Source organism: Verruconis gallopava, assembly GCF_000836295.1.
Source record: "Verruconis gallopava strain CBS 43764 unplaced genomic scaffold supercont1.1, whole genome shotgun sequence".
NCBI classification, from domain to species: Eukaryota; Fungi; Ascomycota; class Dothideomycetes; order Venturiales; family Sympoventuriaceae; genus Verruconis; species Verruconis gallopava.
Window position 1 is genome coordinate 294,428 of NW_015622137.1, and position 22,768 is coordinate 317,195.

The following is a 22,768-nucleotide window of genomic DNA, read 5'->3' on the forward strand; positions in this document are numbered from 1 at the left end:
CCTTAACCGAATCTCTGCCCCACCGCACATCCTCGTGGGGCGAACATTATCTTGCAGAACCTGACAGCCGGCAAGCCATCCGTCGCTTTCGTTGTTAGGGGCCCGATCTGTGGGAAGGCAAACCCTAGCACGCCTTGGGGATCTTCGTCTCCGGTGCGCAGGAGGGGGGTGATCGGGGCCGTTCCAAAATTACCACGAATAGAGACGACGCACGAGAAAGCCAAAACAGTGCCACGCTCCGGCAGCGACGACGGATCCGTTACATCTTTTCCAAACCGACAGTTGCAGCGCCCGCCGAATCCACGCGTCAAAACAGCCTTGTAGTGTGGTATTTTGCCCAGCGTTTGATCCGTCCCCCACCCCCTCGCCTAGCCTCTCGCACCCTGCGCTGCCACCTTTGACCACCGAGCGGGAATCTGCAGCCTGTTGTCGTCGCAACTATCTTCAAGTTCTGTCCAGTGGCCCCAGGCTGCTTCGTCTTGACCTTTCCAAGTTGCTCCTTTCACCCGTTCATCGCAGATGTCAAAGAATCCCGAGTCATGAGCGAGCCCTGCCGCCATGAACATGAACGGAGTACAGCGATTTCTTAGCCGCCGCGAGAAGAGGCCGAAGTCGACTGTCGAGGCGGTAAGCTCTCCCCACGTTGTTTGCTGCGATATGCCGTGCGTTGCACATTACCGTGTATTGCGCAGAGCGCCAACAAAACCTGTTTCCAGCATGTATTAAGTAGCAATATTTGGATTCGGTCATTCGCTTTCATGCCTCGGGCTGTTGTTGACGAGCCTAGGTGCCCAGCAAAGATGCGAGCCGCTTACTACACACGCCGAGCGACGAAAAGCGCAAGAGCGACAAAGACGAGGAAAAAAAGGTCAAAGAGATCATCCAAAGATTGCAAGCGGAGGGCATAGGTGTACGTGAAGGTCAAGTCGAAGATGTGCTTCGTTTGCCGTCCATTAATGGCAACGTTGAAAACGCCATCACTCTGCTCAAGCTGTACGAAGATGCTTCGCAGGGTAGGATATATGAGGCAAATCCTCAGCTGAACATGGTTGGAGCTGTCAACCGCGAAAACGTTACATGCTACCTAGACTCGTTACTCTTTTCCATGTTCGCAAGAACAGACAGCTTTGAAGGCATATTGTCAGTCCAATTCGCAGACGAACCACGGAAACGTTTGGTTACATTACTTCGCTTATGGGTCAACATGCTACGTACAGGCAAACTCATTACAACAGATATCACTCAAAAGCTCCAAGAGGCACTGAGAGACTGTGGATGGCCCGAGGCTGCACTGCTGCGACAGCAAGATGTCTCTGAGGCTTTTGGGTTCATTACTGGGAAACTCGATCTGCCATTGCTAACCTTAAAGATGGATGTCTACCATACCGGAAAAGATGACAGGGATGACCATAGAATTGTACGAGAACGGCTTCTAGATGTTGCCATTCCTCCACCTTCCGCAGACGGGACTGCAATCAAGCTCGAAGATTGTCTCGAGTCATACTTCAACAATAAAATTGAGGTAAAACGGCATCTCCAGCGCAGGAACACTCTGCAATCTGTTCGACCGGAGAAGGGTATGGATGTTGAGACGGTAGAGCTTGTCGAGTCGCCCATAGACGAGCCAAGCCTGGCAGGCCCATCTCGACCAGCGGAGCTGCGCAGGCGAGGCCAGAGCATCTTTGGTCAAAGGTCGTTGGCGAATGATCACTCTGGTGGAGAGAAACGCGCTCACGATGACATCGACATACGAGGCAAACGCTCGCGAGCCAGCACGATACGACGAGAAGTGCTGATGCCCGCTTGGCAGTTTTTCAGTTTGATTCGTAGGTTTCTAGCTATCTTCCTATGATCAGCGACTGATATGAACAAGCTTGGTATACCCATGACCACAGCGAGCCAAAAACGGACGAGCAAGTCGTCGTTCACTTACAAAAAAAAAGACCAGTGCTTGGCATCTGTCTCAAAAGATATTCCATGACAAACGCAGGTGTTGGCTCCCGGCTTGACACCTACATTGATATCCCGCTTGATATCGCTGTGCCTCATTTCATTTCAGACGACTGTGGACACGGCGACGAAGGGTTCGAGCCAAACTTTACGAACTTTAAGCTTTCATTGCTTGCAGTCATCTGTCACCGTGGGAAGTCCCTCGATGCTGGCCACTACATTGCTCTTGTGCGAGCTAGAGAGGATCACAATGGTCAAGCTACGCAATGGCTACGTTTCGATGACCTCGCCCAACAGCGTATAGCAAGCGTAGATATCCAAAAGGCGCTCAAGGATGAATGCCCTTATCTCTTATTCTACCAGGTGCGATCGATCGATGACGATAGCAACGAAACAGATTTGCCGCCAACATATGACGAGGCTGTCACGACGGACAAGAGCAGTGGGGATATCAGCAGAGTAGCAACAAGGAGCGAGCTCGTGAACGAGTCTTTCGTCACTACAACAGCTGTGTCGAGCGTTCCTTCTCAGGACACCCTAGTCTCGTCCGCCAACATAGATACTACCACACCGGCTACGGCCACAGTTTCTTCCGAAAATATTACGGAATTGAACGCAGTTGCGTCGGATCCTGGAGCTCATAATCAGACAGCCGAACCTGTGACTGGATTAATCGATAGTAAGCAGTCCGATGACACCAGGCCGAAGAGTATCGATCTTAGTAGTCTCGCAGTCCCATCCATTGGTCCTCGCCCCTCCAAACAGTCGCTGAGCAATTCAAAGCAGAGCTTGGACATTCCACGTGGGAGATCCAGTTTCCAGGGCACAAGAAGGAGCAGCATAAACTTCGCGAGCAGTGAAAACGATGTAGGGCAGATGGGAGGGTCTTCAGTGCCGGCCACCCCGGACGACAGTCGCACGAGCTGGATCAGCGGAGGGGGTAGCTCGAGGCGAAATAGTATGGTCAAATCGTGGATGAAGCCGCGGAGCCGTCCACCCAGCCAGAGCGGCGATAACAGACTTGCCATGAACTTGAGCAAGCTCCGTGCGGCGGTGAGCAAGGACAAGCTTGCTGAACAGATTGGGTTGAAGGACGAGCATGGGGCGAACACTTTTAATTTTGGCTCTAATACAGAGAAACACAAAGACAAGGACGTCACTAAAGCCGATGGTCCAAGACGGAGCAAGTCGCTCAAGCAAAAGAAGGGCAAGAGGAGCAGCAGTCTGGGTCGAATGTTGGAGGGAGGGGAGCGAAACGAGCAGAACAAGAAAGTACCTGACAGAGAATGCCTTGTGATGTAGTGTGGCTTTGACTTCAGGTCATTCAAGGGATATGCCGTACGTCTCTCGCTAGAGTAAGATGTGAAAAGCAGATGCGTATCACGTTCGAGGTGCATGAAACGGTTTGGGCAAAAGGATTCAAGAGGTAGCCTTGTACATATGTTCTGTTTTACGATAGACACGATACCCTTGAGAATCAAATGAGCAATACACGCAAGAATAGCACTGATCAAGTCTTCGATCGTCTGCGTTATTTTTGGCTTTTGCTTTCCGTTTATTCATCGAAGAAGCTCCTAATAAGTGCGGAGGTTGCCTCATTGGGAAGTGGCCGTGCGCGGTCCTCTTTCACCAACTCTTTAGCTTTTTGGTCAAACAGCTGTTGACCATACCCAAGCACATCCAATGGCGACGCCCAGCCTGCGAAGAACTGCAGGTCTTCGTGGTTCGTGGAAACAATGTTACCAGTGCAGGAGCACGCGACATTTTGAACCACGGCGATGGCAGGCGACTGCAGCTGCGGTGGAGTCGACTGACGAAGACCTTGAGCAGACATCCTTCGGGGGCGCCGCACCCGGCGAAGAAGTCATCAAAAGCTATGATCCCGTGAAGCAAAGCAAGGAGAGAGAGAAGCCATTGCCTTCTAGTAGGTCAGTGTCATTAGTGGTCCTGGATAACCACTAGTGAGTGCATACTAAGCGTTTTGGCAGATATAAGTTTCGATCACCGCGATACTACCGTGGCCCATTGCATCCCCATCAACCACTTCCACCATCCGATCCAGCGTCGCGCGAATTCATACCCGGGCCTTTCACTCTACCACGCATGCAACAAACGTATGAAAGCACTATCGCGCAAGACATCATGACTGCCGCCTACCAGCACCTGCCACCTGGTGTGCAAGAGCCCCCCATCGGACAGCGCCTACGGACGTGGGAAGGCGATTCCCCTTATTTCTCCGGCAGACCTCTTCGTGGACCCAAGGGTGGTCACCCGCTGCGTCCCGTACACAGGCGCATAACATTCCGGAACATACCATGCATTGAAAAAGTTGTCGTTCACTCATTCGTTCCCAATGCCAACGAGGACAGCGCATATCTCCACGTCGCAGGAATGGTGCTGCAGTCTATCACGAATCAGCGTGCCGTCACACACAAAGCCAGGCATTCTGTTGTGCAATGGGGTCTCAAAAAGGGTAAATTCACGAGTTGTACGGTCGAGTTGAAAGGAGAAGACATGTATCATTTCCTGGCAAAGGTCGTGGAGCTCGTTATGCCAAAGGTGAAGGATTACAAGGGCATCAGCTGGAGCAGTGGCGATCAGACGGGAAATGTGAGCTTTGGGTTTGACCCGGAGGCTGTTGCCCTGTTCCCAGAAATTGAGACGAATTACGATGCGTATGTTCCACGCTCGAGCTTCGGAACGAGAGAAGAATTGTGCTAATGATAATTGTAGGTACCCTGAGAAGATGATTCCTGGTTTGCATATCACAGTTCAAACGAGCGCAAAGGTGGACAAGGAAGCTCGACTGCTGTTGACGGCCCTCGGAGTGCCGTTTCATGGCAAATTCTCTCAATAAGAGATAGCTCGTCCCCTCTGAGATTCGTGCAGTGTATCATATATTGAATGTTGAGAATAGCAATTGTAGAACTCTTAAAGATTGCCTTGGTTAAGCCAGCTGAAACCGCATCAGTCTAATATTCTCGTTGAGAGACGAGTTCTACCTCTCCAGTAAGTTAGCTGAACTGCATGGGGGACTCGGAAAAGACATTTTAGGCATCCATACTAATTAACGACACATTTGGCCTAGCGTGAGAATCACCTGACCGCCCGTTCAACACGCGTGAAGAGACTGGACAAGGGCCGCGATGATACTTCGTCAATTTCGAGACTTGCCAGTCTTCTTTTTGCTATCAAAACAAGTCCCAGAAGACACCGCTTGCGCGCTGCCTACTCTCACTTGATGCACATGAACTGTTGATCCTCGGTCGCTATCGATTACTCTCGGTCACACGAATCTTTGCCACTAGCCTGAAGACTGCGGTAGGGGGGGCCACCGTCGCGTCCAACTTCGAATTGCCGTGAGAACCGGACTTTTGACCCCTCCTGAGCACTCTACTATCTCAATTATCTTCGATACTACTTTCGGTCCATTTTCCTGCTCGTTTGCAGTTGTAGTGCATAATGCCGCGATCAGCAAGGCTTGCCAAGGCTAGCCGTGTTGCGCCCTGTAAGCCAACTCATCTTCTCAATCGCCATGAGCCTTGTTCGAATCTTCGACAGCTCCATTTCTTCACTGAGCTAAAATAGCTAACATTTACTCGAAGCTCCAGGGCAATCTGGGAGCGATCGCATTGTTTCAAGAACGTCTAGAGCCTCAGCCGCGCGACGATTCATCGCCAACTCCTCGGATCACGACGGTGACGACGACAACCTGTCTGAAGATCCCTTGTCAGATCCCGCCCCGAACTCTGCAGTATCTACCAAATCTTCCTCTCGACGTCGTGTTATGGAAGGCGTTGTTGTTTCACAGATGCCCTCACGAGCTAGCAGACGCCACCTCACTGCTACCAGCGAATCCTCGGCAGCCTCGACTGTCTCCACAAGAGATGGCTCCACCGCTTATGAAACTCCGAACACGACTGCGATGAATACACCAGGAGGTGAACTTGGCTCGTTGTCTCTAAGGGGACCGAAGTTCAGCCTTGGCGGGGCCTCGATCATGGAGAGTTCAAAGCGAAAGCGAGGTCGCCCATCGAGATCTGGAACTTACAACATCGCTGATGACGAGGAATTAGCTTTAAGGCTTCAAGAGGAAGAATACGGGGCTTTGCCGATAGGTTCTGATCGGAAGTCGCGAAGCCGACGACCTGTGATCGACGACACTGAAGCAGACGAAGTCGAAGATGACGAAACCTCTGAGCCAGAAGAGGGCTTCGACGAGCCACTATCTAAACGGCTGCGGACGAACAAGACCAGGAATAACCAAGCGAGGCGTGTTGCAAGTCATCTCGCTCGGACCAGGATTGCTAGCTCTACACCTACGACGACGTATGGCAATGATGAGGAAGACGAAGAAGAGTCTGAGTTTGATCCTGACAATAATGATGACGATCAGCCTACGAATCGTCGTGGATCTACTGCATCAGGTGACGAAGAGATTGAGGATACGATGGACCAGCTTGCAGAAACGTACACGAGCCGCCGGGCACAAGTGGCAGCACGACGTAGAGCCCGCATGGCCAGAATGCGAGCCCGCCGATTTCAAAGTGGATATGACCGCAAGGAAGCACGCCGTGCAAAGCTTGAGAAAGCACATCCCGAGATAAAGACTATGTGGACGGATCTCGAGCAAGTTCCGATCATCAAGCCCGTCGAAGCTGCGCAGCCCGAGGCCATAACACGTCGTCTTAAGCCATTCCAGCTCGAAGGCCTTGACTGGATGATCAAGCAAGAGAAGTCACGATATAAAGGTGGGCTCCTTGGTGATGAGATGGGCATGGGCAAAACTATTCAGTCCGTATCGCTCATAATGTCCGATTTCCCGGCCAAGGATCCTACCCTTGTTCTTGTTCCCCCAGTGGCCCTTATGCAATGGCAGAATGAGATCAACGACTACACAGACGGCAAGCTGAAGGTTTTGATCGTGCACAATACGAATTCCAAATCTAAGAACTTGACGACGAAAGTTATCCGCGCTCATAATGTGGTCATCATGTCTTATAACTCCCTGGAATCCATGTTCCGCAAGCAGGAGAAAGGGTGGTCTCGTGGCGATAATATCATCAAAGAAGACTCTCCCATTCATGCGATCACGTTCCACCGTGTCATCTTAGACGAGGCCCACAGCATCAAACAACGTACAACAGGCGTAGCAAGGGCTTGCTTCGCGCTGAAAAGCCGGTACAAATGGTGCTTATCAGGCACTCCAGTCCAGAACCGGATTGGCGAGTTCTTCTCCCTGCTCCGATTTCTTGAAGTGCGCCCCTTTGCGGACTACTTTTGCGAAAAATGTCCGTGTGCCCAGCTACACTGGTCCGTTGGCGACGACTACATGTGCACTCATTGCAAGCATTCTGCTGCCGAGCATCGATCCGTCTTCAATGAGGAGCTCCTGAACCCAATCACGGGAGACTCGATGAGCATGCGTTCAGAAGCTCTCGACAAGTTGCACATGATTACTGCTCGTGTCATGCTTCGACGCATGAAGAGAGACCACACTTCGTCCATGGAACTACCGCCAAAGGAAATTGTAATTCACAACGAGTTCTTCAGCGAAATAGAGCGCGATTTCTCGTCCAGCATCATGACGAACAGCACTCGCAAGTTCGATACGTATGTTGCTCAAGGTGTTATGCTTAACAACTACGCCAATATCTTTGGACTGATCATGCAAATGCGTCAAGTCGCCAACCACCCCGATCTCATCACCCGTAAGTCAGCTGAAGGTGGCCAAAACGTCCTCGTCTGTTCCATCTGCGATGAGCCGGCCGAAGAGGCAATCAAATCGCGCTGCCAGGGCAATAAATGTCATTTCTGCCGTGCCTGCGTGAAAAGCTATATCCAGACATGCGAAGCTTCCGGGAGTGAGGCTGACTGTCCTCGCTGCCATGTCCCACTATCGGTGGACTGGGAGCAGCCGGAGATCATCCAGGACGAGGACGAGGTTAAGAAGTCGTCCATCATCAACCGCATCAACATGGAAAACTGGACGTCGTCGACCAAGATCGAGATGCTCGTGTACGATCTGTACAAACTGCGCAGCAGAAAGCGAACGCTGAAGTCGATTGTGTTCTCTCAGTTCACGTCGATGCTGCAGCTCATCGACTGGAGACTAAGACGCGCAGGCTTCAACACCGTCATGCTAGACGGTAGCATGACGCCGGTTCAACGGCAGCGCAGCATCGATTATTTTATGAACAATCCAGACGTGGAGGTCTTTCTCGTGAGCCTAAAGGCTGGTGGTGTTGCACTCAATCTTACCGAGGCGTCTCGAGTCTTCATTGTTGATCCGTAAGTCGCAGTCATCCTCTACTCACCGTCAGTATGCCCACGTATGTTTACTTATGACGCTACAGATGGTGGAATCCCGCAGCGGAATGGCAATCCGCCGATCGATGCCATCGCATCGGCCAGACCAGGCCTTGTGTCATCACACGGCTCGTCATCGAAGACTCGGTCGAGTCGCGCATGGTCATGCTGCAAGAGAAAAAGGCGTCCATGATCAGCGGCACAATCAACAACGACAAAGTCGCCATGGACAAACTGTCGCCTGAGGACCTGCAGTTTCTCTTCAGGGGCACTTGAGCTTGCGGACGGCGCGACCGTTAGCAAAGGAATGATTATATGAGAGAGCGAAGGCGCAGTTACGCAGGGCTATTGCTTCAGTCATCTTGTGCTTGGTTCGTGTTCAGTGATAGATTAAAGATGGGACGCTATAGGGGATGTTGAGTGGCGGGGAGATAGTCTAGCCGTTCTTAACAAATCGAACTTTTTCAGGCACACGCTGTGCTTTTGCGCCGAGGCAAGTCTTTCAGCGTCGATTGCGTTGAGCCATGCGGGCGATGGCAATGGCTCTGTCCAACACTTCCGTCGAAAGAGGTCATGGCCACTTAGTCATGATCATGATCAGCCTTGCAGCAATCCTTTTGTCAGCTGGGGAGGATGCACTTTTACAGGATAGAGTGGCGTGAGCGACGATCTGGACGGGACATTGAACGGGCAGGCGAACCTGCTTCAGCGGCTGCAGCCTTGGGATCAGATTTCTCTGACCAAGTGGTCAAGCTCGGGGGAACAGCCTGGCCGTAGGAAAGGTAGCCTGGGATCAGCAAACGTTGGCTGCATGGCGGCAAGTCGCAAGCAGGCTGGGAGGCGGACCAGTCAGCCCTTGCCGCAGCCCACGCGCACGCCATCATCACAGAGGCTCATGTCTGGACACGACCGCCTTACTGCACACGCTGCAGCCTTGTCGAGCGCATCGATCGAAGACGTGCTTGTAGAACAGAGTACGAAGCACGGGCTTGTCGATGCTCGCGCGACGTTTTTCCTCCCGCATGCATCCGACGAGAAGGCCAAGGCGTCCGTGCCCAACTTTGGTCACCGTTCAGCCTCGGTGTGGCGCTGAGCAGAGAGCCGCGTGCGTCAGCGACTGCACCACTGGTGGCGGGGCAGCCCACTGCTGTGCCCCCCAGGCTCCGGCGCTGCACCCACTAAGCTCCGGCGGGTCGCCCCCCCATCTCCAGGCGCTCCGGCGACAGGTACCCACTACTTGCCACCACCGGCCCTCAGCAGCCCGGCCCCCCCCCCTTCCCCGGTCTGCCCGCCCCGTCATCGTACGCAAGCCTTCTGACGCTTCCCTCCAGCGTCCGCTTTCGACTTGAACCTTTGCCCTGATGCCGACCGCGCCAACAAAACCACCTCTCTTCACCTCTCCATGTCTTCGCTCTTCATTTGATCACGCCCAAGCAGCCGCCCGTCGCATCTTCCACTGCCTTCGGCGCCATCGACGGCGTCCCCCTTCTCCCGAGCGCACATGAAACTGGCAGGGTTTGTGCTCTGCAAGTGACGGCATTAGACACTGCGCGAAATCATGCTGCCTTGAACTCCGCTTCCCGTCCACCACTACCCACGTCGTTACGTCTCCGCCCTTCTCAGCACGCGAGCGATTACGCGGCATCACTTGCCTTGTCTCTCAAACTCAGCAAAAAAGGATCACCGCTCGATGACCTTTGTTTCTCCTGTCCTCTCACAAGGCGTCCACTCTCTCGCATCTGGCCATGGTGACGAGAAAACCCGTACCTGGCAGCTATAAGGCTGCTGCAACGGTGGCGACTTCACCCGGACCCACCGTGCCTTCGCCCATTCCACCAACGCCTACTGTGATTGCGCCTACACCGCTTGCCTCGCCCACGCTTTCGCATGCAGCGCCAATTGCTACTCCGCTGCATCCTCCGCCACCGCCCCCTCCCCCTCCTCACGGCGACGACAAGACGCCATCTCCTGCAACAAAACAGGCCACGCCAGAGGACTCCTCCGGTGAGGATGAGGACGAGGACGAATGGGATAAGTCCGACTCAGAGGAGGAAGAACGGGAGATGACCGACGACGACGAGCGCAAGCTCACTCCGGAAGCGGAGGTTCCGGCACCGCTACGAATAAGCAGACCGCCCTCACAAGAACTCGACAAAGGCAAAGCCAAGCAGATCCCCGATGCCCTGAGAGCCGGCCCCCCCGGAGGAGCACCTCCTCCTCCGCTGGCAGCCGCGAATGTGTCACAGGAAAGCCTGACTGCTTCTCGCAACGGTGAGGCCGGCAATAGTGTTGGCAGTAACAATCCTTGGAGATCCGTCAGCCAATCGCCGCCGCGGTCAGATGCCAGCAAACCATTCCTAAGACCGCAGAACACTGGGGAAGCGCTGTTTGGGAATCAGAACTCGAGCGCAGCGTGGAGCGGAGCTTCGTCCTTGCATGCAGGCGGCATTGTTGCAGAGTTGCCTGCAGTGATGAGTCCCACAGAGGAGAAAAGGCAGAATGTGGAGATCAGCGAGTTGCCTGCCGTCTCGTCGCCCGTGGATAGCTCGAAGCAACATCATCAAATGTTGATGCCCGGCGTGCCAGATGCGCAGCACAACGCTGAGGATACGACTCGCCAAAGGCCCGTGTCGACGTCAGATCCGTTCGGGCCAATCCCTGAGGAGGGACTGACGGGAATGCCGAACGCGTGGCAGGGCCAGGCGATGAATCAGGGAGACAATCAGAGGGAAAATGTGGCTGACCAGTCGCAGAGTCAGTCAGTTACTGCTGATCTGTTGGCCGACTTTGAAGACTCAGCTCCTCCGCTGCCAATGCGGTCTGGTACAGCGGAGCAGCCACCACCCATGCCACCCCGACGTTCTGAGGCCGATGCGGTCGGTACAGCCGAGGCTACGTCGAGGCAGCGTTCCGACTCCCCTACAGCAGCCATGAAGAAGCAAAGAAACCAGACGTATCAAATAAAAAAGGTGCGGTGGTTTGATGACAGAGTACGAGATGTGAGGGTTTCGCCGATATTGGTTCAGAACGCTAACGGACCATGTCCGCTGCTTGCGCTGGTGAATGCGCTCACGCTATCGACACCAAGGGATCTCGATACGGGACTTGTGGAGACGCTGAGGTCACGGGAACAGGTCAGCCTGGGGCTGTTGCTGGACGCTGTGTTTGAGGAGCTTATGTCTGGTCGGAGAGGAGACAGTGCACAAGAACTTCCTGACGTGGGAGAGTTGTATTCGTTCTTGATCGCACTGCACACAGGCATGAATGTCAACCCGCAATTCACGCTTCCAGAAGGGTCCTTAGCACAACGACAAGTTGGCGTGTTTGAGCAGACGAAGGAGATGAGATTGTATGGCACATTCAATATACCTCTCCTGCATGGGTGGATCCCGGAGGCCGATTCGGAGGCATACGCCGCCTTCGAGCGGTCGGCGAAGACATATGAGGACGCGCAGAATATTCAATTTTACGAAGAGGAACTGGAGGCAAAGTTGAGCTCGAGTGGGCTGAATACTGAGGAACAGCACATGTTCGAAGATCTAGTCTCGATCAAGCAATTCCTCACAACATGGCCTACACAGCTGACGGACTACGGTCTGAGCATCATACAAGAGCAGCTCAAGCCCGGTCAATTTGCGATATTGTTCAGGAATGATCACTTCTCCACAGTGTACAAACAACCAAGATCGAATACCCTGCTGACACTTGTCACGGACGCCGGGTACGCATCGCACGACGAGATTGTTTGGGAAAGTTTGGTCGACATAAACGGAATGCGTACAGAGCTGTTCTCGGGAGATTTCAGGCCCGTCAGTCACAACATTCCACCAGAAAGCAGCTCGTCTGGGCCGTCTGTCGGTGCGAGGAACAGCTCCCTCGGCTCTCAGAATGTGCAAAGCATGCTCGACGTTGACCAAGGCTGGACTCAAGTGTCCGGGAAGAAAGGGAAGCGCGGAAAAGGTGTGGGGAATTCTGCGGGTGGTCAGCAGACGGGAACCATTGGAGCTTCGTCGTCATCGTCGAGACTAGGTCAACAAGAAGAAGCAAGATCCGATCTAGAAAGGACACGCGTCGAGCAAGAAGATGCAGACCTAGCGCTCGCTCTTCAATTGCAAGAGGAAGAGGAAGAGCGCCAGCGTCTCGAACAGAGCGACCGACGTACCCGACAGCTCTCCTCCCAAGTGCTTGACCAAAGCGCGCCACCCACTCCTATTCGACCGCTCGTCCAAGGCCGCCGCAACTTCACCACCAACAGGCCAGTTTCGGACTCTGATGAGGCACCGCCACCCTCATATGAAGACGCCTCTAAGGATCGGCGCTTTAACCCGCCGCACGATCATCCTGCCTCGCCTCACGCGCCCATCACGGCCGCGACAGGTTCCAGCAGCGCGTATACGGAAAATGCCAGGCAGCACAGCGGGTCGTTTAGCACGAGCAATCTGCCGGGGTCGGGTCAGCGCAGATCGAGCGGCCAAGTGCCTAGCGGGGGAGGCAGAACGACTTTGATCGATAGAATCCCAGATCATCTGCAGCAGCGGTGGCAGCAGCACGCGCAGTTAAGAGGATCAGGCAGGCTTGGAGGACCGGCGAGCCCTGTTGGCGGGCCATCGTCCAGAGACGAGAAGTGCGTAATGATGTAGACTTCTGACGGCGGTAGCGTCGTCTTGAACGAGGGCATACTTGTTTCGAATTGTTTGATGAGGCTTCCAGGGTTCCAAATTTCTCCTGTGGGCGTGTTAATGGGTTTTGCCGTGGTACATGAATGTACTCGGTTTGGAGATCCAGGATCTTATGGGTTTGGATTGGCATTTTGGTTCAACGGACACAAGCCAGGGATTTGGAGTTTCACATGTAGATACCCTGTATTGGGGAACTGGCTCTTCCATATCATTTCATTTGGTGCCAAATAGCAGTACATTTGTGAAAAAACCGCGAATGTCATCTTTGATTCTGTGCTCACGAGTCGTGAAAATGCGGCTCATGCAAACCCTCGTGTCTATCACTCCTCACTATTCCATTCTTTTTTTTCCCAAAAAAACCATTCTCAATTGCCGAAGTTTATCCTCTTGATCACCAACCCGCGACAGCCGACGAGGTAGCGACGCGTAAGAGAATGAAAGTCACGTGCCCACGCCGCTTTGCCCCTCATACGCGACTTCGGAACTGAAGTTGACCCAAGTGGCTCGAAGGAAGCTTGGGCCAACTTTTGGATCCAACAATGCTCCTCGCACGGCGAGCACCGACGTCAATCTCGCTCCGATCCGAACCTCTTCTGGACCTCATCTCTACGTCAAGCACGAGAGGACCTTTAGTGCGAATTAAAAAACGTAAGGCAATTCACCCCTCGCGGGATCAACGCGGTGCGGGCCAGGATCTACGAGCTAGACCTGCCGATACAACTGCACTTCAACCCCCCGTCGGCGCAGTGCGATTGGCCAATGGCCTCTAACTCCATGCAAGCAAACCTTCGAGGACAAAGGCGACCAGCTTTGCGATAACGGAAGCGCCATGGCACCGTCGAATGGCCCCGGTGGTGGGGACCGGTCGACGGTCTGATCTGATCAAAATCAGTCAGAGCTTTCCGAGCCACCCCTCCCCGCTCTGGGCAGAGGTGCATTGGGCAGAAAAGATACTGCTGCATCTGGCATCATTCTACGGGCTTACTATATCTTCCGTGCCATTCTCCGCGGGCCTGGGACGCTGGACAATTCTCGGACGTGGTTTTGCTTTCCGCTTTAGACCCACTCAGATAAGATCTTATTTTCCAAAGAGCTAGGTTTCTTATAACGCCTCTGTCGTCCGGCCGAACTTGATTCCGCCCTGTTGCGCCGTTGAGCTCTGCTGCGTACTTCACACACTGAAAAGAGGTCGGCCAGTGTCGCGTTGATCTCGGTAGGAAGCAATGCTCTCCAAGACGCTGTATGCGCTGTCTGCGCTCCCACTTGCCGTCGCACAAGAGACTGTGTACGGAGTTTACGTATGAACGCTGTCTTTCCTGTTCAATACATGAGAGAAAAAAAGCAGAGAAACTGATTTTCATGAGCTAGATCTTCTCTCGCCATGGCGACCGCACTCCGAAGATTCTTCCTCCCGCCAATCTCACCCAGCTCGGCTACCAGGAAGTCTACCAGCGTGGCCAGTACTATCGTTCTAGGTACATCGCGTCCGAGGCGAGCTTGAAAATCGCTGGCATCAACACCGATATCGTCAAACTCTCCCAGATCGCTGTTTCTGCCCCGCAGGACAACGTTCTCCAGTCGTCTGCGAATGGTTTCTTGCAGGGCTTGTATCCGCCGTATGAGACAAACCAGACTTTGAGGAACGGCACCACCATAGATGCCCCCATGGGTGGCTACCAGATCATCCCAATCAATCTGGCCAGCTCAGGAAGCGGCAGTGAGGACAACGGCTGGCTTCAGGATGCTACCGGCTGCGGTAACGCAGTAAAGAGCAGCAACAACTACTTCCTCTCTGCGCAGTACCAATCTCTGCTCTCGAGCACCAGCGATTTCTACAAACGACTTACCCCCGTCATTAACAGCACGTTCTCGGCGGCCAATATCAACTTCAAGAATGCCTACACCATCTTCGACTACATCAACGTGGCCGAAATCCACAACCAGACCATCCCTTCTTCAAACCTACTTGATAACAGCACCCTGTTCCAGCTGCGCACGCTAGCCGATCACCACGAGTTCGGCCTCGCTTACAATGCCTCTGACAACACTCGCGCTATCGCCGGCATGCAGCTCGCAGCCGAGATTGTCGACTACCTGAACGGCACCATCACTAGCGGTGGCAAGCAGAAGCTGGGTATCCAGTTTGGCGCATACGGGACTTTCTTGTCCTTCTTCGGTCTTTCCAACCTGACTGCCGCAAGCGAGGATTTCTACGGCGTCAACGACTACGCGTCCACCATGGTGTTCGAGCTCTTTGCCAACGGCACCAGCAGCACAATGCCCTCGGCCGACGAACTGTTCGTTCGCTTCCTTTTCCACAACGGAACCAGCGCAACCAGCGTGGACCCCACTCCCTTCCCGTTGTTTGGCGGCTCCGACCTCGTCATCCCCTGGAACACGTTCGCGGAGAAGATGGGCCAGTTCTCAGTTGGCACGACGGAGGATTGGTGCAAGGTCTGTGGGAACACGACGGGAACATGCGCGGCTTACGCGACTGAGGTGAACGGCAGTTCGAGCACGGCCTCTGGAACGGGTGGCAGCAGCGGTGGCATTTCAAAGGCCGTTGCCGGCGTCATTGGAGCAATGGTGACGCTCGGCGTTATCCTTGGCCTCGAAGCCTTGATCTTGGCCGTCGGCGGCCTAAGAGTTGTGAGCAAGAAGAAGCTGCAGGCCAGTCCACCAACAAGTGTTGCGCAGGCAAAGGCTTAAGCCAACGCCACAAATATCTGACGATTGCATACGGTCTGATTTAATGTATTGATCTTATACATGAGGAAATAGTAGTAATCTACAAATCCATTCTTTCAAATCTCGCGACCTGATTCTTCCGAGAGTAAGATAAAAGAGACATTGTAGGACCATTTACATGGGAACCATCGAGTTCTGTGCCCTTACGCAGTCCAGAATTTGGACATAACCCTATGCCGGGATTCTGATGCATCGGCAAACTTCGGAGAGTATTTGGTCTCTGAAAAGGAGACATCAGGGTACAATCACTAGTTGGTGGCAGCTTGTTTGGCCACAGCCTTCTCTTAGCTCCAGAGACAGACGGTTGCAACAGGGCAATTGTGATGAATCGATACAAGCTAAACTGCGAGCTGCCGTTATAGTCTGCAATCTCTGCATGAACAGCGTATTTAAATAGTTGGATTGCCAGCACCCCGTAATGCGAGGCGGTGACTACGCGAGAACCGACGAGCGCACCACCACGCACATGAAGGTCCGCGTAAGCCTTGTTAGAAGTGAACGAGAGAATGGACACTCTGTAGACATATGATTGGCCTGAAAGCCATGCACGCTGTCGAGACTTGGAAGCATTCCCAGCACAAAGGGTAGCGCACTGCTTCCGGCGGTCAACCTGCTGGATCGCGAGCTGCACGTCCTTGCACGACTCCGAACACGGCGACGGTGCAGAATATCTATAAGGCACGCCGCGGGTCAAGACATGTGCGATATCCTGCGGATATCCATCGCGCTGCCACAAACAAGCCTCGGACGTGAGATTCGAGTCGGCAGCTTCAGGGTGAAAACGCTCGAAGGTACCAGGATCGCGGAGTTGGCGTTTGAGATCGAAACAAACTTGCCAGATCGTGAGGGTGCTTTTTCCTCACCCGGAGCTTACGGGGGGGATGATTCCGACCTCGTCTCCGCCCTTGATCATCACCGACCCCTCCTCTACGACGTCCACGTACTCTAGATTGACGGTTACGGCACAGCTATCAAGGACCTTATCCTTGATACCAGGATACCTCTTGTCAAGTTCAGCGAATAGATCAGAGAGTCGGAGGGGCGCCGGCAACATTTCCGCTTGCTTCTTGGTAAACGACGATGCGGCGGCGAAGTACAGAATCTTAAAGTCTGCCTCTGGGGTCGCCATGCTTCTTGAGAGACTTTGAAACTGCTTACATATCGTCAGCATACAATTCGCAAAACATGAGTATGATTTAGGATCGAGGATCAAGATCGTGTCAGACTGGATGAGACATTTTTCCGCCGCGACGAAGACTAGTCGACGTCTCGGATAATACATGCAATTTTTCCGTTCATCATCGAGACTTTGATGGTCTAAAGATTGCGTCGAGTGCTCTAGACGTACCTGAAATGCTGCAGACAACAAGGACGCTCGCAAGCCTGAACCTAGTGGGGAACCATGAAGAATTGAATGGAGCGTGAATTTTCAACGGCGTTAAGAAAAGCCCAGGTCTTGGCCAAAGCTCTGCGGCGACATTTCCCCTTTCGGCCTCCGTGTTAAAAGAAAAAGTTCCCATCCAGCACAACTGGCCATTGACATCGCAAGCATCTTGCCATGCCCTCGAAAACTGCCCAAGTGAGGCATACTTCCATATATACCCGGTTGTGCTGGGAGTGTATAGCAAACGTGCGGAGTATAGCAGCGGCGGGCCATATATCGCACGGTCGCTTACCTCGATATGCTCTGAGGCTGTCAACAGGGCGAAGCCATAGAAACCATGTTCGAGCATTTCATCATGGCGGAGTGGTAAGAGAACCTTTGTATCATTGGTCATCATAGTAGTAACACAGAGCATAGAGAAGACAGGAGCTCGAAACAGCCAAAGATTCCAATCCAGCCAGTGGCGTACCTACCGATGTCGTACTCCCGATTAGACAACGATTAGCAAGATGGCAAGAGGAGAACGGGAACCCCATGAGCGATCTGCTTGGACTCGACAAAGCTTTTGGCGTAAGGAACGTGGTCGCAGATACATACGGCGAACCCAAAGAAGGGATGTCGGCAGATTCAGACAGGGACAATGACGCTGAAGATCTACCACCGTCGCTATACGATCAAGCAATATCTGAGTATGGCGGTATGTTTTTACAGATGGGAGACTTGGTCGAGATCGAGTCAAGCCGTGCCCATGCCCCACCAACAATTTGTGTTTTCGTTCGCAGGCTGTCTTCACAACAGATCCAACTCATCACAATGCGCGGGAAGTGGTTGGCTGTGGTAGAGTCGAGTATCCGATTTTCTGTACCCGGATTCCTCGACAAGAAGCTCGTTGAGCCAATCGTGCCTTACTTGCCGGACGCCGAGGTCATAGAAGAAGTGCTTGGGCAAACCCATATTCTCGATCCAAGCGTGCCGAGAACCATCACAGCACCTGTGGTCACAGCGTTGAACGACTTTAGTAGACAGAGTGAGGAGGTGTACCGGAAGCACGCTTCTGTGTTGGACAATGCGCACGATTTGCTTGCTCATCCTACCGATCTTCGTTTCGGCACTCTGGACCGTGTCACAGACCGATTGATCGGCAAAGACTCCAGCGCACCTCGAATGCCGGCGATGTATGCTGTCCGAAAGGCACTGCTTACGGCGAGATTGGCTTTTGGCATTGATCGTAGAAGCCACAGAACCACGGGCGTTTTTCAGATACGATCAAAAAAGCAGCTGAAGTACGTGGCCAAGGCTGTGCAATGGCTTAGAGAATATCAGGAGTGGGAGATCAGCAGAATTATGAATGAGACGTCTGAGAAGACAAGACTCGGTCATGCAAAGCTCACAATTGGCGTCAGAATCGTCCAAGGCTTCGTTCGCAAGGCCAGAGAGGCGATCATCGAGTCTCGTAAGCATAGGTCGGCCAAATATGTCGATTATGGTGCTGTCGGCCCCTCTAGCGAACGATTTCCTATCAATTCCCCAGAGGGTACTATCCGTTTCAAACCCACAGTCAAATTTACCGAGAGCGAGCGTGTACTCATTCGCGTGCTAGAATACGCTAGCGTTCAATGCATCATTGAACATGATGAGCCTTTGAATTCACTGATACCACTCATTCTTCGAGGCACTGGCATGTACAGCGAGCCCCCGTATGATGTGGAGCTTGGAAAACGAGCCATATATTCATTTCTCCTCGAGATCGGTGTCTTCGCTCCCTATGATGATCTCACTCTTTACGACGTAAACCTCTTACTCCCAAACTCGCAGCACTCGAAACCACTTCAGCAGCTTGCTTCGACGCTGAGCCAGATGAAGGCAAGCAACGTGGATTTGCAGGACAGCTTCGCAGATCTCCGTAAAGATCTGAATGGCACGGTCGCATTTGCCATTGACGATGCAGGAGCTCATGAAATTGACGACGCGATCTCTGTCTCCAGGATCACGGGTACGGACTCCAGAGTATGGATACATGTCCATGTTGCCAACCCTACGGCATTCATATCTAGAGACAGTACTTTCGCTCGGATGGCTGCCCACCTAACCGAAACATTTTATTCGCCAGAGCGCACTATTCCCTTGTTGCCATCATGGCTGACAGATGACATGTTCAGCTTGACGTCGGGTCGACCTTGTCTAACGGTGAGCACTCTTGTGGATGAACATGGCAATGTCTTGGATGTGAAGATCGAGCACGGAAAATTAGGCAAGGTGGTCCACTTGGATTACAAACAACTACCAGCGATACTTGATCTCGAGGTCAATGAGACGAAAGAAATGGAGCCTCTGGTGATTGGCGGAGACCTGCCAGCCTCCTGTCAACGTCATGCACCCGAAATTCCTCTCGAGCATAAAGATGATTTGAAGCTGATTTACAAAATCGCACAAGCGCGCTTTGCACTTCGACAACAAAATGGCGGCTTCAACTATGCGTTCAGTCAACCTTCGATATCCGTTCACTCCCGCGCAAATAAGCCAGGACTACCAGACACATACCCACACCGAGCTATAGGTATCCGAACAGAGGGTGATCCTATTATAGCCATATATCCCCGCAAGTTTCGTAATCCATTCAGCGACATGAGCTGCGGCTCCGACATCCTCGTGACGGAGATGATGCTGCTCGCAGGCGAGTCTTTTGCCAAGTGGTGTGAGCAGCGAGGCATTCCGATCATGTATAGAACTATGCAGAGCGAACCGGGAGGTCCATCGTACCATGAAGCATATGCCGCGACAATCTTGCCCTCAATTGAGCAGCACGGCCACATAACTATCGGGGCAGGTTTCCGATTCTTACAGCAGGCTGGGAAGGGCATGATGATGACTACGGTTAGTCCACATCCAAACCTTGGATTGGACGCGTACGTCAAAGCTACCAGTCCCCTCCGACGTTATGGGGACATGGTTGTCCATTGGCAGGTCGAAGCTGCGCTCCGCGAGGAGGCTCTTTCTGGGCATTCCAGCCTCATAAATTCGAAACGGGAGGACTACCTCCCCTACTCACGTTCGCAAATAGAAAAAATCATCGAGCGTCTCCATCCTCGCGAGCGTCTCATCGCCACCTCGAAGCAACGCTCCGTTCGCCACTGGATTTCGCACTGGTTCTTCCGTGCCCACTACTTCAACGAGTACCCTTTGCCTAAGACGATCCAGGTTGTGGTATTACGACAGGCACAATCTCTCACTACAACGAAGCAGGCCAACAATTTAGCGGCTTGGATTGAAACGGGTGTGAACATGAAGATCAGACCACAGGACGCTGACGGAAATCTGCTTCAGTTTGGCGATATCTGGGAGGCAGAAATTGACGCGGTGGTGCCTTACTATCCTGATACTATTTTGAGGCCACTGCGTCTTCTATACAGAGAGGAATAAGGTAGCATTGGCAAGTCGTATTAATACCAAGAAACAGAAAGCACAACGATTAATTTTGATTCAGTTGAGCTGGATAGTCGGCTTTTCGCCTCTCAACCATCGAGCAAGATTCTCGGCACTTTCTTTATAGAAGCCTTTAATAGTCTCAGTCTCTCCGTACCCCATGTGAGGCGTCAGCAGCAGCTCGGCTCGTCCATCCTCTCCCCATCGCGTGGTCCTCCACCTACTATCTAGAGGTAGAGGCTCCATATCAAACACATCTAGCGCTGCTCCTGCGATCTTCCCTTGCACCAAAATATCATACAGTGCGTCGTTGTCGACAAGCGGCCCTCGTGACGTATTTACCAGCAACCCTTCCGGCTTCATCAGCTCCAACTCCTTCTTGCCCACAATGCCCCTGGAGCGATCAGAGAGCACGTAGTGCACGCTCAGGACATCTGCTTGCTTGAATAACTCTTCCTTCGACACGACTTCGAATTCCCCAGGTTCCAGCCCTACACTCCTTGCTTGTTCATCGGCCTTCTCCTGCGTTAAGCTGCTTGACCAGCAAATCACACGCATGCCAAAGCCCATCACAGCGATACGGCCTACTGCTGTGCCCAACCTGCCGAGCCCACACAGAGCCAACGTTTTTCCCGGCAGAGCGACGGCCAGCGTATTGCCTTGCCAGCCTCCTTGTTTTACATTCCTGTCGTCTCTCGCAATGTGTCTGGACAGGCCCAAAATCATGGCCCAGCAATGGGTGGTGGTGCTGTCGGGTCTGATGCGATTGAACTTTGAGGGCGGAATGCTGTGCTTCGCGTCCGTGCCCGCAACGACAATTCCCATCTCTGAAGCTGCGGCTAAATCGATGGCGAGATTGCGCTTGCCCGTGGTTAGAAGCAGTTTGAGATTTGGAAGCGCTTTGAGGATCGAAGCCGGAAAAGGCGTGCGTTCGCGCATCGAGGATATGACTGGGAAGGGCTTGAGAAGCTCTACGAGCGCGGCATGGTCGCTTTCACTGTGCTTGGGATGGAGAGTATTGGGGAAATAGGTGAACTCGAGCCTGTCGGGCGCGACGGCGGAGAAGTATGACTTGGAGAGGTTCTGATAATCGTCAAGGACTGCAACCTTGATCTTCGAATCGGTCGTCATTCTGAAGTGAGGCAAAATTCCAAAGTATTTGAGGTGCGAACAGGGTTTTACAGAACCTGCACTCTTAAAATAGTTCATCAGCATGCTCGCTCAGCCGTGTCCAGCGATGATGAGGAGAGCGGTTTCGGCATCGTCCTTCGGCACGCCATCTTCCGGGTGAATGTTTAAGCGTGCTGAAGGCGAACCATGGGATTTGGGACTACTCTTCGATTCTGAGACTGTGCGGGAGCAGCAGCTATCTCTGCGATCTTCCATCTTTAGCGGTGTTGTTGCAGGTGGTCGATTTTCTGCATTTCTGCCACGAATCCGGAGATTATGGAGTTAAGATGCTCTGACGCAAATATCGTGCAGATTGATGAAGGCTCGCCTCTGATCTTTCACTACCCGTTTCAGATCCAATCATAGGCGCATATACTAAATCACAGCCCTCAACCATTGCTAGAATTGTGCCGTAGGTTAGATGACAATAATGTGGCGACACTATTCTGCACAAGCAAAAGAACAGGCTTGAATTTCGAAGCGGGGATTTTGAAGGAGATGAGACCGTAGCGACGTTCAGCCATGGGAAACATCACGGATACAGACCGAATGTAATCGCGTCATTCTTCTTTCTGCCTTTGCTAATTGTCTCTGTGTGCTCAAAAATTGATCGGGTTTGGCATGCGAAATTGGACTGCGGACCTTCCTCTAGATGAAGTGATCCACCCTCTCCATCCGGATATATGTCTGTGCAAGCAATTACCAGCCTCGATCTGCGAGATATCCGGGATCGAATCCTGCATACGTGCTGTGAAATCCCTTCTAGAACGTCGAATCTTGGACAAGTATTAATGGCAGGCGATGTTTGCTAGATTGGCGCTCATGGAGTCTGCCTGGTTCGCTCCAATCCAGAGCTAATCGACACATTCTGCAGAGTAGTCTCTGTATACCCAAAGAACTAGCGTCTCAAAGGAGTCGGGAACTGAGCAAAAAATTATGTTAGAGGAAGTGAAAAGTTGCCATTCAGCCAACGCAAGGCTGAAACTAAGCGATATGTCTGGTGTCAGTCTAAGCACATACCAAGTATCACGTGACATAAGTAAACGCTGGCTAGATAAGAGAGGAGAGCCAGGGGTAGGGGACAGGGCAACAATCAGACAATCAA

General features: G+C 52.7%; 8 protein-coding genes across 10 annotated transcripts; 6 read left to right on the forward strand and 2 right to left on the reverse strand.

Moving 5' to 3' along the window:
- The first annotated feature begins 38 nt into the window (after nt 1-38).
- Nucleotides 39-3,456, forward strand: PV09_00116. Of its 2 annotated transcripts, XM_016352798.1 has the most exons (4): nt 39-627; nt 788-1,826; nt 1,874-2,629; nt 2,684-3,456. In XM_016352798.1, the coding sequence occupies exons 1-4, from the start codon at nt 559-561 to the stop codon at nt 3,250-3,252; spliced, it is 2,433 nt and encodes an 810-aa protein (XP_016219055.1). In that variant the 5' UTR covers nt 39-558; the 3' UTR covers nt 3,253-3,456. The 2 variants fall into 2 exon arrangements, with proteins under 2 accessions (XP_016219055.1, XP_016219054.1); XM_016352797.1 differs by having other exon boundaries at nt 1,874-3,456.
- Nucleotides 3,457-3,604: 148 nt separating this feature from the next.
- On the forward strand, nt 3,605-5,022 carry PV09_00117 (uncharacterized protein). The gene is made up of 3 exons (XM_016352799.1): nt 3,605-3,878; nt 3,939-4,625; nt 4,684-5,022. Exons 1-3 carry the CDS (start codon nt 3,634-3,636, stop codon nt 4,805-4,807), a joined length of 1,056 nt encoding a protein of 351 aa, XP_016219056.1. The 5' UTR covers nt 3,605-3,633; the 3' UTR covers nt 4,808-5,022.
- A 130-nt stretch (nt 5,023-5,152) lies between these two features.
- On the forward strand, nt 5,153-8,748 carry PV09_00118 (uncharacterized protein). The gene is made up of 3 exons (XM_016352800.1): nt 5,153-5,458; nt 5,556-8,241; nt 8,307-8,748. The coding sequence occupies exons 1-3, from the start codon at nt 5,413-5,415 to the stop codon at nt 8,533-8,535; spliced, it is 2,961 nt and encodes a 986-aa protein (XP_016219057.1). The 5' UTR covers nt 5,153-5,412; the 3' UTR covers nt 8,536-8,748.
- Nucleotides 8,749-9,617: 869 nt separating this feature from the next.
- Nucleotides 9,618-13,219, forward strand: PV09_00119 (uncharacterized protein). Its single transcript, XM_016352801.1, has one exon. It carries the CDS (start codon nt 10,005-10,007, stop codon nt 12,897-12,899), a length of 2,895 nt encoding a protein of 964 aa, XP_016219058.1. The 5' UTR covers nt 9,618-10,004; the 3' UTR covers nt 12,900-13,219.
- A 639-nt stretch (nt 13,220-13,858) lies between these two features.
- On the forward strand, nt 13,859-15,747 carry PV09_00120 (uncharacterized protein). The gene is made up of 2 exons (XM_016352802.1): nt 13,859-14,236; nt 14,307-15,747. Exons 1-2 carry the CDS (start codon nt 14,162-14,164, stop codon nt 15,645-15,647), a joined length of 1,416 nt encoding a protein of 471 aa, XP_016219059.1. The 5' UTR covers nt 13,859-14,161; the 3' UTR covers nt 15,648-15,747.
- PV09_00121 (uncharacterized protein) lies at nt 15,669-17,094 on the reverse strand. Its single transcript, XM_016352803.1, has 2 exons — nt 17,035-17,094; nt 15,669-16,836 (listed from the first exon to the last, which is right to left on the reverse strand). The coding sequence occupies exon 2, from the start codon at nt 16,813-16,815 to the stop codon at nt 16,546-16,548; it is 270 nt and encodes an 89-aa protein (XP_016219060.1). The 5' UTR covers nt 16,816-16,836; nt 17,035-17,094; the 3' UTR covers nt 15,669-16,545.
- Nucleotides 17,095-17,216: 122 nt separating this feature from the next.
- PV09_00122 lies at nt 17,217-22,221 on the forward strand. 2 transcript variants are annotated; one of them, XM_016352805.1, is made up of 3 exons: nt 17,217-17,436; nt 17,488-20,500; nt 20,555-22,221. In XM_016352805.1, exons 1-2 carry the CDS (start codon nt 17,245-17,247, stop codon nt 20,488-20,490), a joined length of 3,195 nt encoding a protein of 1,064 aa, XP_016219062.1. In that variant the 5' UTR covers nt 17,217-17,244; the 3' UTR covers nt 20,491-20,500; nt 20,555-22,221. The 2 variants fall into 2 exon arrangements, with proteins under 2 accessions (XP_016219062.1, XP_016219061.1); XM_016352804.1 differs by having other exon boundaries at nt 17,488-22,221.
- Nucleotides 20,525-22,762, reverse strand: PV09_00123 (uncharacterized protein). Its single transcript, XM_016352806.1, has 2 exons — nt 22,684-22,762; nt 20,525-22,585 (listed from the first exon to the last, which is right to left on the reverse strand). Exon 2 carries the CDS (start codon nt 21,706-21,708, stop codon nt 20,551-20,553), a length of 1,158 nt encoding a protein of 385 aa, XP_016219063.1. The 5' UTR covers nt 21,709-22,585; nt 22,684-22,762; the 3' UTR covers nt 20,525-20,550.
- Nucleotides 22,763-22,768: the final 6 nt, after the last annotated feature.